At 37.1% G+C, this 14717-nt stretch overlaps 1 protein-coding gene across 1 annotated transcript in view; it reads right to left on the reverse strand.

The window, feature by feature from the left end:
• Window positions 1-4681: 4681 nt before the first annotated feature.
• Plekha3 (pleckstrin homology domain containing A3) overlaps window positions 4682-14717 on the reverse strand; it is a 26464-nt gene continuing 16428 nt past the window's right edge. The window contains exons 6-9 of the mRNA XM_033756359.1: window positions 13626-13790; window positions 10076-10119; window positions 9130-9245; window positions 4682-5948 (exon numbers count right to left, since the gene is read on the reverse strand). Of these exons, the coding sequence (XP_033612250.1) occupies window positions 5821-5948; window positions 9130-9245; window positions 10076-10119; window positions 13626-13790 (453 nt within the window). The 3' untranslated portion in view covers window positions 4682-5820. The remainder of the gene's footprint in view (window positions 5949-9129; window positions 9246-10075; window positions 10120-13625; window positions 13791-14717) is intronic.

A 14717-nucleotide genomic window follows, 5' to 3' on the forward strand; every position in this document is an offset into this window, starting at 1 on the left:
TCCACAGTCAGCCCCCCGCCCATCTACAGGAGAAAGTGAACCCTAGGGTCACAAATCATAGAGGATTTAGGGCCAGGACACTGAAGGATACTGAAAACAGGAGGATTAAATAAAGGCCATTAGATAAATGATGGCATCCTCAGCCACCTCTTGCTGTATTACCAGAACTCATTTTTCTAGAGAAACTGGCACTGAAGAAAAGATCTCCACTGAAATTTTAGGGATCCTAACAGAAAAGGCCAGCTTTGAACAACTGACAAACCCACCACACACACAGAAAGACCTTCTATGAAGTGGCTTCGTAGAACCATGATTAACGTGAATAGATGAGAAAGAGTCTAAAACAAACAAGACAGAAAAATGGAAAAATACAGAAACAATACAAGAAATACAGAAGATATGAGAAAAAAAAACCTGTCATTTCATCTTCAGGGAGCTATGAGGAGACACTGAATCTTTAAAATAAAAACAGTATTTGATGATAAAGGAACTGGGTAAAAACATCTCTTAGAAATTAAAATATATACAGTGGTACTTTACTTTGGTACTCATCAGTAACTGATTCTGGGAGTTGCAATGAGGACAAAAAATGAGAAGTACCAGATTGTCTCAGCTGGGAAGGGTGGCTAATCACAGGCAATCCACACCAACAAGTTCTGCTTGGATGTAAAGGTACCAAATGACACGTCAAAATGCATCAAGTACCAAATCTGACAAGTTTCAAAGTAATTGAGTAACACAGTATGACTGTATAAATAAAGAAAATTCAACAGAAGAGCTCGAAAACAACAAAAAGAACAGAAATAATACAACTTAAGGAGCAATTGCAAAATATTCTTAATTTGAGGGTCCATCTGGGACATCCAACATTCAAATAACAGGGATTCTAGAAAAATAAAATACAGGAAATAGAAGAGAGAAAATTATCAAAAAGACAACACAGCTGGGCAAGGCAGTACACCCCTGGTATCCCAGCATTGTGGGAGGCTGAGGCAGGAGGAGTTATGACAAGAGGTCAAGCTCCACATAGAAACCCTAGTGACTTTGTAGTGAGAACGTCTCAAAATAAAAAAGGAGCGGGGGATGGAATTCAGTCTGAAGCCCCAGGTTCAATTCCCAGGACTTAAAAAAAAATTGGAGCCGGGGATTTAGCTCAGTGGTGCCATGCAAGGTCCTGAGTTTGATCCCCAGTACCACACACACACACACACACGCACACGCACACGCGCACGCGCGCACACACACACACACACACAAAGGAAACACAAAAAATTCCTCTAATTAAAGTCAAGTCTACTAACTGACTGGCTCAACTAAATCAAACAGTAAACAAAATGAACGGATAAATACACACACCACTAAGTAATATCGTGTATCAGGAGTAAAGAGAAGCTCCACAATGCTTCCAGACAGTAAAAACAGCTTCCCTGGAAAGGAAGAACATCAGAATTCGCATGTAATACTGAATGCTAAAAGACAATGGAACATTGCCTTTAAAATTCTGAGGGAAAATTATTTACAACAGACTCCAAACCACCACTCAATCAAGTGTGGAGACATTTGCAGACCTAGAAAGCCTCCAAATCTGTCCCTCCAAGGCATTTCTTCAAGGAAGACACTGGGGATAAACTTTGGCAAAAAGAAAAAAGAAAGAAAAGACATTAAATCAAGAAAGAGAGAAAAAAATATCACAAGACTGAATAAAGAAGAGATGGAATACAAAGGGGTCTCAGGAGACCAGAGCTATAAGAACAGGCCCAGAAAGCAACCATGTGAATGGCAGAAGAGGGATCAAAAAATATCACCCTTAAAGAACAACAGAAAAGGAACTGATTATCTGATGTTTTTGAGCACCTGAGTCTTTGGATTATCACTATGTTAGGCTTGTTTTAAAAAACTAAACAAATTTTTTAATTGGACAATTTTTAATTATTGAAAAGATAGAGTTCTATATACTTACTCGGGCGACTGAGATAGGAGGATCACAAATTGAGGCCAGTCTGGGGAATTTAGTGAGATTCTATGTCAAAATAAATTAAAAGAGACCAGGGAGCAGCTCATTGATAGGGCACTTGCTCCATGACGGAACAATAAAAAGGAAACAGTTCTAGTAAAAAGAAAATAATGATAGTCATGTGGTTCATCAGTGAAAAATATTTTTATCTACTGATTTAACACAAGTTTTGGAAATATAATCTACAGTAGAAGGGGTGAGAGAGAAAAAAGAGAAGGTGGGACTATAAGTAAATCCTCATACCACAAAAAGAATTCAAGAATTTTTTTCTGAAATTAATAGTTCAAAAAAAAGTAGTGTAACATTTTTAAACAGAAAGATTAATATTGGAAAACATTCTATTTGATTTTTCAAATTATGTACATGAAATACTTTAATAAAAAGAAAGCTAAATTTAAAAAAAAGAATTTAAGCTTACAAATTCATTATGAATTCAAAGAGAGGATTGAAGAACCAGAGAGACATGGAAAGGAAGCCCCATCTACCATCTCCTCCCATTTACTTACCCCCCCAGGGCTACTGAGAGAAGCCTGGTCCAAGGAGCTTGGCAGTCTCATCTAAGCTACCTTTCTGGCTAGGGCACTCGCTCTGCATGGAAGTCACAACAGCAAGGGGCAGGTAACAGACCAAGAGTCACCTCATTAAAAAAGGAAAAGTGGAAAAGTTCCAATTAATGATACAGTAAAGGATATGGAATTCATATCAATAGCAGTCCAGTATTAACATATTACAGAGACACACCTCCTAAGATCTCAGAGTAAATTTCCAAATTTTTAAAAATGATGCTCCGTAGTGAAAACCTACAATTCAGGGTCACAGATTCCAAGGCATCTGTAAAAAGGAAGATACTTTATCACTTAGCTTGGAATTTAAATTTAGCAATTGCATCCACTTCTGAACTTGTCCTGATTGAAGATAACACAACAACAATCCAATATAAAGAGAATTCAAATTTAGTTCATTTACAAAACAATTCTCATTAAAGTCCTTCAAATCGAGGGACCAGGCAATAGGAATGAAAAACAAGCACTGGTTTTGCTTGGAAGACCACTGACATGCCAAGAGTCTCCAAATTTCTCAATAACCTCAAGGTCTAAACAGAGCAAACAAGGTAACTATAAATCATAGAAAAAACTGACAAGTTAAAATTCTTACAGAATTGTTCTTACTTGGGTCATCTTTTTAAAAATATTCAGGAAAGTCAGGAACCCTTGAAAATGCAGAGTTCCTAAAAGGCAAGGTTCTCTTAAGCTTTATAGGTTGCTTCATGGCACTAACTGATCAAAACTAAGCTACACACCAGGGCGTCCCAGCCACTTAGAAGGCTGAGGCCCAAGGATTGCGTGAGCAACTGCCTAAGTCATCAGTGCAGGACCAGCCTAGGCAGCACAGCAAGACCCAGTCCCAAAAGGAAAAAATCCCAACCCTGCACATAAAATCCAGATACATTTATACTGCCTCCAAAACATGATTTCACAAATATAAACGAGGCTCCAAGTCACAACAAAAGCCATTCTTAGGGATAAGTGCATCTGTTCAAGCTTCCATTTCAAGGGGGGAAAGTAATACCAACTAGAAATGATTAGCACTTTATTTAAAAAATATTGACAGAAAACCATTCAAAAACTTACCTATTTGGATAAATCAATAAAAAATGGATTTTACTATCTTCTATGAATTCAAAAGTTTATTACAGTATTTTCATTATAAACTATTACCTCAAAAAACAACTACCAGAAAAACTTTTACCAGTAGCACCTTGACTTTTCTGGTCTTACCACTGTGCAAGTTCCTATTACAAAACAAAACAAAACACAAAAACTTGGCCAGAGATGTAGCTCAGCTTATCCACCCAGCATGAAAATTTACTACCTTCTTTCAAAATAGATATAGGAAATGAAACTTATGAGCAGAACACAGGGTAGTCTAATGACCTGTGTGCTATTTAAAAACACAATTTCAGGGGCCGGGGATTTAGCTCAGCGGTTTGGTGGCCCGCCTCGCAAGCGCAAGGACCTGAGTTCAATTCCTGGTACCAAAAATAAATAAATAAAAATTTAAAAAAATAAAAACACAATTTCAGAGCCTGGTGTGGTGGCACATACCTGTGATCCCAGCACTCGGGAGGCTCAGGCAAGAGGATCACTGTGAGTTGGAGACCAGCCTGGGCTACATAGTGAGTTCCAGGTCAGTCTCAAATATACAGTGAGACCCTGTCTCAAAAAACCTAAATAAATAAATATAAAAACACAATTTCAATTTATCTAAATATATATTAATATGGATTATTTGTGTCCATTTTAACTTAAAGCCTGTAATTACAGATTTTATTTTAGTAAACACCAAATATTAACTCAAAAAAAATTCCCAGAGGCCCCGGGATGTAATTCAGTGGTACTGCACCTGCCTTGTAAGCATAAGGTCCTGAGTTCGATCCCCGATACCAAAGGGAAAAAAATAAAATTCCCATGTATACTAAAAAGAAAAATTTTAAAGTGAGTAGGCCACACCATTATAAGTTCACAGAAAACAAAATATGCTTCATTGTGTATCTACCACCAGGCCTGAATATACAAAATCAAATAAGTAAAAGACTAGACAGAGTATCAACAAATGTAAGAAATACAATGTATTATCTCAAGAGTTTGAATGCAAAAAACACATATTTATTAAACATGATTAACTTAAAAACACCAAGCCAATTTGTTTTAAAGTGCTGTTCATCCAAACTTACACAAAACCATCACCCCAAAGTAAATTTTTAAAAAACAGATTACAAGGTAAACACTGACAATAGATATGGACAAGCACTACTAAAAATGCTATTTGCTCTTTAACTAAATAATGCCATTTTCAAGTGATATTTAACAGTAACCTTGACAGAATTCCTTCTCTGTATAAATATTCATAAATAAAAAATTGTCTCTAAATATTCTAAAGAGCTGCAAACAATACCTTACAATAGCAGCTTAATGTCTATTTTAGGGGGGGAAAAAAGCACTAAAATCTTCCATTGAAAGCCATTTATTTCTCTGGTTTAAGTGAACAAGGTCACTACAACATTAACCTCTTTTGTAGAACAACGTAAGTAACAGTGTATACACATCTTAAATTTGATAGGTAACAAAAGTTACAATGCAATCTTCTGATGCACTAAGATAATAAATAAATAAAAAATTAAATACTTTAACCCAACATTTGGTATCAACAAATCAGTAGTGTCGACTTCACATACGAAGGACAGCAGAGTCTATTTTTTTGAAAAATACTCAATTGGGGCTAAAGATATTTAGAATACTAAATGTTTCCTTTTTGCTTAAAGGAACACAACACAATCACCATCAAGCTGCTATCGTAACTCACTCTAAGCTGGGGTAAAATGACCTTTTGGTCCATGGCACAAGTTACTTATATCACACTTCTGTCAAACTGAAACCTTGTAAGATTTCATGTTTATAAACTACAATACACACTGATCAAGCTATCAGTCCCTCACAGTTTTTTAGAAAAATATCTACATTTGTCTTTATGGATGTCAAAATGTTACACCATCATCTATTAAAAAAAAAAAAAAAAAAAAAAGATGCACATTTGTACTATGAAGTTATTAGGAAAATACTCTTGCAAATAAACTATATAAAGATAAAATACACTTCAAAAGTATGTGGGTTGTTTTTTGTTTGTCTGTTTTACAATATTCTGTAAAGTGCAAGAAATCCTAAGGGAAAAACTACTCCCTATAACAAGTTTAATTACAGCAGCTTTTGCATAGCAATACTTAGAGGAAGTTGGACACTTCAATTTCCTCAGGAAGAGAAGGATGGAAGAGAATCTTCCAATTCAGATTTCTTTTTGGCCATAAGTCTGCTTTCTTCAGGAATGGTTGCTGATGTCAAATCTCCATTAAGTGTATTTCTTGAACAGTGAACAGGTCCTATTAAAAAATTGATTAAAAAATTAAACATCTTATGAATGTTAACTCTAGTCCTCTGCAAAAGTGTATTTTAAATTTCCTATTCAGGAACATGAAATTCTTTTAGCTTCTTGTTAATTTTTGGTCTATGTGTAATAGAGAAAAATTAACTTTTTTACTACTGGCTCATAAGGGAAATTTCAGAGTTCATGAGATAAATTACAAAATTATATCAAGTAGACATTTTTATTTTGTTCACTGCTATAACCATGGCTGACACACAGTGGGCAATAAATAAATATTTGTTGAGAAGACTTTAGTCTTTCTTAACTATTATTGCTTTTCAGCCTGACTGGTTTAATGCTGTTAGTAACCTCCTTGTTCGTAGGAAAAGAAACTAAGACCCAGAAAAAGGTTACATGCCTTACTCTGGATCACACAACTAGTAACAGGATTGGACTAAATTCAGATCTTTGTTTTATTATAAGACTTTCTGAGCTAGGTGAAAGTTCCTATGTTTCCACAGGATGCAACTCCAAGAAAACAGAGCTGAACACCCTGGTGTTGTCCTGTTCTAAGGCAGCTAAACTTTTTACATGTATTATTTAAATTTATATATACCATCTATTATTTTTCTAATTTTTTAATTATCTTAAGACACAACAGTTATACTACACAAGAAGAATATTCCTGGATAAAGACTTTCAACTATTGTAATACATATCGATTTTACAAGGAAAAGTACTAAGTCCCTGTCTACTAGCTCAATACTAACTTCAGCATAAACAAAAAGAGGATAAAACTTCTGACCTTAGCCAGGCATGGCGGCGCACACCTGTAATCCCAGCACTTGGGAGGCTGAGGCAGGAGGATTGCTCTGAGTTTGAGACCAGCCTGGGCTACCTAGTGAGTTTCAGGTCAGACTCAACTACATAGTGAGACTCTGTCTCAAAAAAAACCAAACCAAAACAAAACAAAACAAAACTTCTGACCTTGCCTAAAAGCCAGTTAGGGAATGCTAAAAATAAGGTATGCACAGCTAGATCTTATAAAAATTTAGGATGAGCATGCCTAAAAGAGAGAGCTAAGAGAAAATGGCTACTTTAAAAAATAAATAAATAAAAATTCTCACAAATGGTCCTCTTTATAAAATAAAGAAAAAAAATGTAGCACCTAGAGAAAAGGATGAGGGAGAAGAGCTCTGGATTAAGAGTCATTTGTAAAAAGCAGAAAGAGCAAGGAGAATCATAAACTATACTACCTGCTTGAGATAATACGTGTGTGCGTGCGCATGTCTGTATTTTACTAGAGACTGAACCCAGAGTCTTTGCACTGGGCTACATTTCCAGACCTTTTTCTCTTTTTCATTTTGAGACAGAGTCTCACTAAATTGCCCAGCTGGGCTCAAACTTGAGAACTTCCTGGCTCAGCCTCCCAGAGGCCTGTTATTGTAGGTTAACAAGGGTGTGCCACCACGCCCAGCTACATAGTTTTATACATGCACAACCTCTTCAATGTTCTTTCCTTCTCTCTTCCAGATCTTGCTCAATTGGCCAGAAAAGTCTTTTCCTCCCTTTCCTTCTCTATGCTTACCTTTTTCCTCCCTTTATGACTTTACCCACTGTCACTTAAGTTCAAGATGGTAGTGAGCACAATGTTCTGTAACAATACATGTATTGTTAGTTCTACTTTTAAACAGGCATTTGAAAAGATGCCACTGGGCCGGGGATTTAGTTCAGTGGTTCCACTGCCTGCCTCGCAAGCGCAAGAACCCGAGTTTGATCCCTGGTACAAAAAAAAAAAAAATGCCAACACTTTCACCAACTATAGAAATGATCCCTGAAAGTATAGCCTTTAAAAACGCCAACACTTTCAAAAAATCTGAAAATGGTCAGCAGTTCTATTTAGAATCACCAGCATCTGCATCTGTATCCTCCTCCAACTAAATCTCTTTGATTATCTGGTTAAATAAAACAACTCTATCCTAGTCAAAGTTTTCAACATACTTGCTATGGCTTGTGTTTAGACGTTCCCCCAAAGGCTCATATGAATGACGTGGGACTATTATGGAGGTGGCTGAATCTAGAGTGTGTGATTGATTCCTGGTGGGGCTACGCCTAAGGGCACTAGGATTAAGGGTGTGAGTGCTACCTGCCCTAGGTAGTCTGAATAAGACAGAAGGGGCAGAAAGATGCTCCTAAGCTTCTTGCTCTTGCTGCTTCCACTGCCATGAACTGTTGCCCCTCTGCCACCTGCCTTAGAGTCAGCCAATTATGGACAGAAACCTCCACAAACTGGAGCTAAATAAACCTTTCCCCGCTTTAACTTTGGGTATCAGGTATTTTGTCTCAGCAATGACAGAAAAGTAACTAAGACAATACTCAAATATTAGAAGTTCAACTTTTTGTTGTTATTGTTCTGTATCATTTAGGGCTCCCCTAAGCATCTAAATCTAACCACCACTTATCATGTCATATCCATTAGAGAAATACAATCTGTGTTCTGAAAAAGTGACTTACAAATAAACTCTTGGAATGAAATACATTCCTTGAGAACTATACAGAATTTCTATCCCACATGCTTCACTGGAAATAGTAAAGACTTTAAAAAGCAAAAGTCTATTAATGGAGATGTAATAAGACTATATTTGTGTTCACTGAAAACTGTTACTACTGTCAAGCGAGACATTGTGACACACTTTCAAGCTTTCTCTCTTCAGAGACAAATAATAAAAATTTTAACATAAATCATAAAACTTCTCCTAAAAATCACACTATGCTCTCTCTAGTAATTCACCAATACTACCAGATAAAATTATTTTCCTTGGCCATTTTAAGCCATGTAAATAACAAGGCTGGCTGGTTATTCTTTGGACTTAGACCCCACCTTTATTTTCCCCAGAATCCTACCTGTAATTCATGCTTTCTTCTAAAATGTTTTTTAAATGGAAATGTAGTAGAGGTAAAAGATTAGGAGATACATGTGATTATATTTACAAAGCATTCCCCAACACTTCTTAGCTAATAAGAGTATATATGACCAGCTGTTGACTGTATGCAGTTTACTTAGCTTTGAGTTAAAGAATTAGTCCAAGAGCAAAATACAGTGTTCCAATATCAGTATCCTCCAGTTCCAGAAAGTACAGAGCCCACAACAATTGTGCTAAACAGGCCAAAGAAAGAGACAAAGAGATCTAACTCACTGTCTGGGTCTTCAAGAGGAATATCGTTACAAGAGTCTGTATCTGAGTAGGTTCTTCGGCGTCGCTGGGAGAGTCGGTGAAGTGCAGACACTGATTCGTTTATAGAGTAACTGCTCCTGCAAATTAAATAAAAAGCATTAAGTTTCAAGGCTTAACAAATAAAAACACCCTTAACTAGAATTGTAAATGACTTCTCTTTAAGTGGAAAGACTATTTTTAAGTCCAACCTGCTATGTCAGCAACGCTTTTGTGCATTCATAGGCCAAACGGCTAGCAAGTCCACCTATTTAGAATCCAGTTGGAAAGCTGGATAATGGCCACCAAGCTGAACCAAGTGGAAAAGGTGTACAGTGAAAAGGAGACCTCTCTCAGAGGGGAGGGTTCAGCAAGGCAGAAGGCAAACAAGATGGTTTATCAAAATATTAAAATTTAAAGTTATGAGTTTTACTAGTACATGTATCCAATTCAATCCATATCTGATCAAAGACAGTAGACTTTAGGGAGATGGGCAAAAAGTTTAAGGAAGATGCTAGAGGCAGATTACCCGAGAGCAGCACAAGAAGATAATAATAGCAAAAAAGGAGGCTAGAAAAACTTTTCTAAAAAATTAAACATGGAAGCAAATCATCACCACCCGACAGAACACCAGTTTTTTATTTTATGATGCCCTAACACTGCACCTCCAGAAAAAAAAGTGTTTTAGCTTTTTATATCTAATTTCATTAAGGGAGAAAGGGTAAAGAACAATTGAAAACATTTCTATTACAAGAACAAGATTGTCAATGGTTGATTAAACCTACAAGATACACATAGGAATGAATATTGAGAGAAGCAAATAGGAACCACACTACGCAGCTTACATTTCACACCACTTACAAGGCCTGACAAAATTCCCTAGGTAGGCATAATTTTGACAGAATTTGGTCAAAAGAAAATGTCACCTTACCTTTCTGAACTGCAAGAACCAGGGTGACTGACAGAACGTTTCATCTAGAAATTAAAAAAAAAAAAAAAAAAATAGCACAATCTTCATGTCAAGTAGTATTAATAAAGCTCTGATTTATCATCATCATAGTATAAATTTATTTGGAGAAAAAGATGTCTGGCAAAAAACCTTATCTTTTATAGACTAAAGTAATATCAGTAGCATATCAAGCTTTCTCCCTAATAACCATTATTAGAACTTTCACAATATATACCAAAACATGCTGTATTCTTTTCTCAATACTAAAAGTCAAATTTTACTTTTGTGTGTGTATGTATAGAGAAATATAAGAAACAATGCATATATAACTAATCAAAAAATCCCACGCTTTTGTGATAGACGGGAATGTCCAGCAAGCCAGAAAATGGTATAATAAATGTCTCTTTTTCCTTCTGAAGGGCAAGAGTAGAGTTAGGCAACAAGGCTTCTCTTCACTTTTCTTCACTCAGGGAGCTGTGGTTTTCAGGGGGGATGGCAATAACAATTCAAGTCATTAAAGAACTCAAGAGAAAGACCCTTAACATATATTTTCTTCAACATATATTTTTAAAATAAGAATCTGATTAAGCTGAGCATTAATAAATATGAGAAACAGTACACATAATTTAGACAATCAAACTACTCCATCAACAAAATAAAGGGAGGCAACAAGTGAAATAGACTATTTAGTGAAGTTTATGCTAAAAGTTTAAAAGGATTTCTCTTACATACACAGGCCCAAGATGTCTCCAGCCCAGGTCTAACATTTTTATGTTCATGCTTCCTATCACTGGAACATAAACCACCAGCTGCTGACAAATCCCAGCTGAAATGCAAATAGGTACGACCTACCCCATTTGTTGCCCATATACATCTGGCAGATACTAAGATGCAGGTAGGTATGGACCTCTCATTTTAACAGAAATTATTTTTTAGACTTACTCATCCAACAATATCCTTACTGCTATAATAACCACTCCTTCTGTGTGTCTAAGTGGCAACTGCCCAAATTTTCATGTTTTGCAATAAGTAAGATTCAATCCAGTTTTTTGCTAAACTGGATTCAGTTAGATTAACTACATAAACTGGTCAGAGATCAGATTAAAAGGTTACAAAATTCTCAAATATTCCAGCTTTCATATCAATAACTTGTTATATAAAAATATTTTCAAATCAGTAAGTAACTCATGCTGTCCTTAACAAAATATGTTGCCCTATCTGGCCTTGACTCCCAGGCTAACTGCAACCAGAAACAGTCCCAGAATCCACCATTCTCGCTTTCATATCAAGCAAAATGACACACCTAGGAAGAATAAGCAGCCTCTAACCTATCATTCCTAGATTAAGACTAAATGTTTTGCATTTTTTTAAACTAATAAAAGACTGTGACATAAAAGAGACATTCTAAGTCGGGCATGGTACCACACACCTGTAATCCCAGCATTTTGGGAGGCTGAGACAGTAACTTAGTGACTTCTTAGACGTTGTCTCAAAATAAATTACAAAGGGGGTCTGGGGATGTAGCTGGTGCAAAGGCCCCAGGTTCAATCCCCAGTACTGAAAAAATAAACAGAAAAACAGAAATAGTTTCTTATATACAAAACATAAGTATGACTTCTCTGAATACATTTCCTAAGAAGTTCAATGAAAAAATGAGGGAACTTTTTTAAGGTGTTTTTGCATAGCTCTATAAAGCAGATCTTAAAAAAAAAAGAGTATTCCTAGTATATCCACTTCAGGAACACAGCACTATATATCCATCTCAAGAGTGCTTCTTTATTCAATTATACAAGCTATTTAATAGTTTACAGTACATTTACAATTGTTCTAAAAAGCAATATTGTGTCCTACTGATCCCCACACTGTTAGAGGGTATTCAAAAATAAGTAAAAAGGAGGGCTGGGGAATTAGCTCAGCAGTTCGGTGACCTGCCTTGCAAGCACAAGGACCTGAGTTCGATCCCCGGTACCAATAAATAAATAAATAAATAAATAAATAAATAAATAAATAAATAAATAAATAAAATAAGTAAAAAGGAATCAAATGTCAAATGAAGTTCACAAACAATGCATACTACACCTCTCCCTCTTAGAGATGCATAATACACTTTAACATAAAATAGGCTCTGCAAGCCAGGAATGGTGATACACACCTATAATCCCAGCTACTCAGGAGGCTGAGGCTGAAGGATTCCAAGATGAGTGCCAGCTTGGGCAATTTAGTGAGAGTTCGTCCCAAAATAGAAAGTAGAAAAATAAAAAGGGATGGGGATGTACCTTAGCGGTAGAATGCTTGCCCAGCATGTGTGAGGCCCTAGGTTCAATTCCCAGCATTAAAAAAAACAAACAAAAAAAACCAAAACAAGCAAAAATCAGAGGTTCTGAGAAGCCCTAGAAGACTGTACCTCTTAGATTGGCACAGAAAACTCCAATTCATTAAGTCAACCCAAGTTTTTCCAACAAATGTGACAATAAAACTCATTTTCATAGTAGACTTGTCTAAGAGAACACTATTAGTCCATCACACACTGATTAGAAAACAATATTCTTAAATCCACTATCTCCAGCAAAGAAAGCTCTAATTATTCAGAGTAATCAGGAAGTAAGAAACTAACATTAAACAATTAACATTAAGCAGGTCAGATCCTTCACAATGACCTTCTGTTGTAAAAGACATTTTTACAGATGAAGAAACTGAGGACCAGAGATTACTGGGAGGGTTCAAATCTAAATACCTTCTACAGAATACTGTGCCCATTGGAACATGTTTCAAGTCCCTCCCAAACCCTCCACAGATATACTTCACTATATGTCATCAAGAGTAAAACACTGCCCCACTGTCAAGTGGAAGAGTGCTCCCAACCTTTTCTGCATCACAGCACACATGGCATTACAGTGCTTTCCTGGTACATAGAGGTCAATGGCTAAAGCAGCTCAGAGGCAGGCAGTACATGGCCCTCTAAGAGGGCAGGAATCAGGACACTGGCACACACTGAGCTCATCAGTTGAGAGGATCCCATGCAGAATATGAGAAAAAACGAAAGAATTCAATCCACTGATTGTTTCCTGCCTGCTTCCACCCTGTTATGGTTTATACCTTCATAGCCCCCAAAGCCTCATGCGCTCACAGGAAGGGGTCTGGGAGGGGACTGGATCATGAGGGTGTGACTAACCCACATCAACAGTGAGTTTATAGCTAAGCGTGATGCTGGGAGGTGCAGCCTCCTCCTAGGTGGCCACTGCAGGAGTACGCTGGCAGGGTATTCCTCCTCCCCATTTCCTCTCTCTCTGCTTCTTGCCTGCCGGGCTGTAAGCAAGTTCCTCCGCCATGCCACCTTGCCTCGAAGGTGATTATGGACTGAACCCTGCAGAGGTTTGAAGAAACTGTGAGTGAAAATAAACCTCTCCTCCTTAGAGCTACGGGAGTCAGGCATTTTGCCCCAGCAATGAGAAAGAAACTAAGACACACCCTTAAAAATAAAAACAAAAACCCAGGTAAGTTTATCACTAGAGGAAAGTCAAGACATTCCAACCATTTGAACAGGAGAAGGTGACACAGGAGAAACCAAAGGATCTGGATGGAGCAGTTGAAACATCTCAGGCTTAAACTTGGCATTCGCTATCTTCACGCATTCTTCAAGCGTTGTGATGAAGGTATTACACGTGGCACTAAGCAGGGAAGAGGCTTCATTCATGTTCTAGAAAAATACATACGAAGACTTGAACAAAATCACATGCAACTACATGGACTCATACATGTCTTTATCATCAAGTGATGAAACGTGCCTCCAGTGGACACTTTACTAGGTTATGTTTAAACATGGGAATTTATTTAAAAGATACTAGCTGAGCTGGGGATTTAGCTCAGTGGCACCACGCCTGCCTAGTACCAAATAAATAAAATAAAATATGCTACCAGAGAAAGTTAAAGCCATGCAGCAATAAGAATTGTCTGTTTATGTCAATTACGTATGAAATAAGATTCAAAGAAAAATAAATTTTGCATTTAAACCAAATATATTGAAAAACTGTCTATAAAAACATATCTTTGAGAAACTTAACCTAAACTATAGACTTCTAACAATGAGAATTCTGAAGGTGGTCACACAAGTGGAACATCCAAGAGTCACTTGGTGGATAAGTTATGAGCTCTCACTTGAAGCTGGAGCCTTACTACCAAAAGAAAGAGAACAGCGGTTCAGTTGTCCAGTGAAGTCATGCATCTGGCCTAAAGGACAAAGCCTGAAATGCCCCACCCACCCACACACCCCAACCTCCAAACTGTCAGTGGCTGCAAAGACAGGCTTTACTTCCCAGGAGAAATGTGCTGCTTCATGCTTGCCTCGAGCCACACACACTTCCTAGCAGATGCTACAGATTTCCAGAGTCTACACAGTAGGGAAAGGCCAGAATAGCAAGAGGTAACTCCAGTAAAGATGCCTCTTCGAGCCGGGCATGGTGGCACACACCTATAATCCCAGCACTTGGGAGGCTGAGACAGGAGGATCGCTGAGTGTTCAAGACCAGCCTGGGCTACACAGTAAGTTCCAGTTCAGTCTGAACTACACAGTGAGACCCTGTTTCAAAAAACCAAAAAAAAAAAAAAAAAAAAAAAAAAAAAAAAA

Source organism: Fukomys damarensis, unplaced genomic scaffold, assembly GCF_012274545.1.
Source record: "Fukomys damarensis isolate Sample0158 unplaced genomic scaffold, DMR_v1.0_HiC HiC_scaffold_26, whole genome shotgun sequence".
Classification (NCBI taxonomy): domain Eukaryota; kingdom Metazoa; phylum Chordata; class Mammalia; order Rodentia; family Bathyergidae; genus Fukomys; species Fukomys damarensis.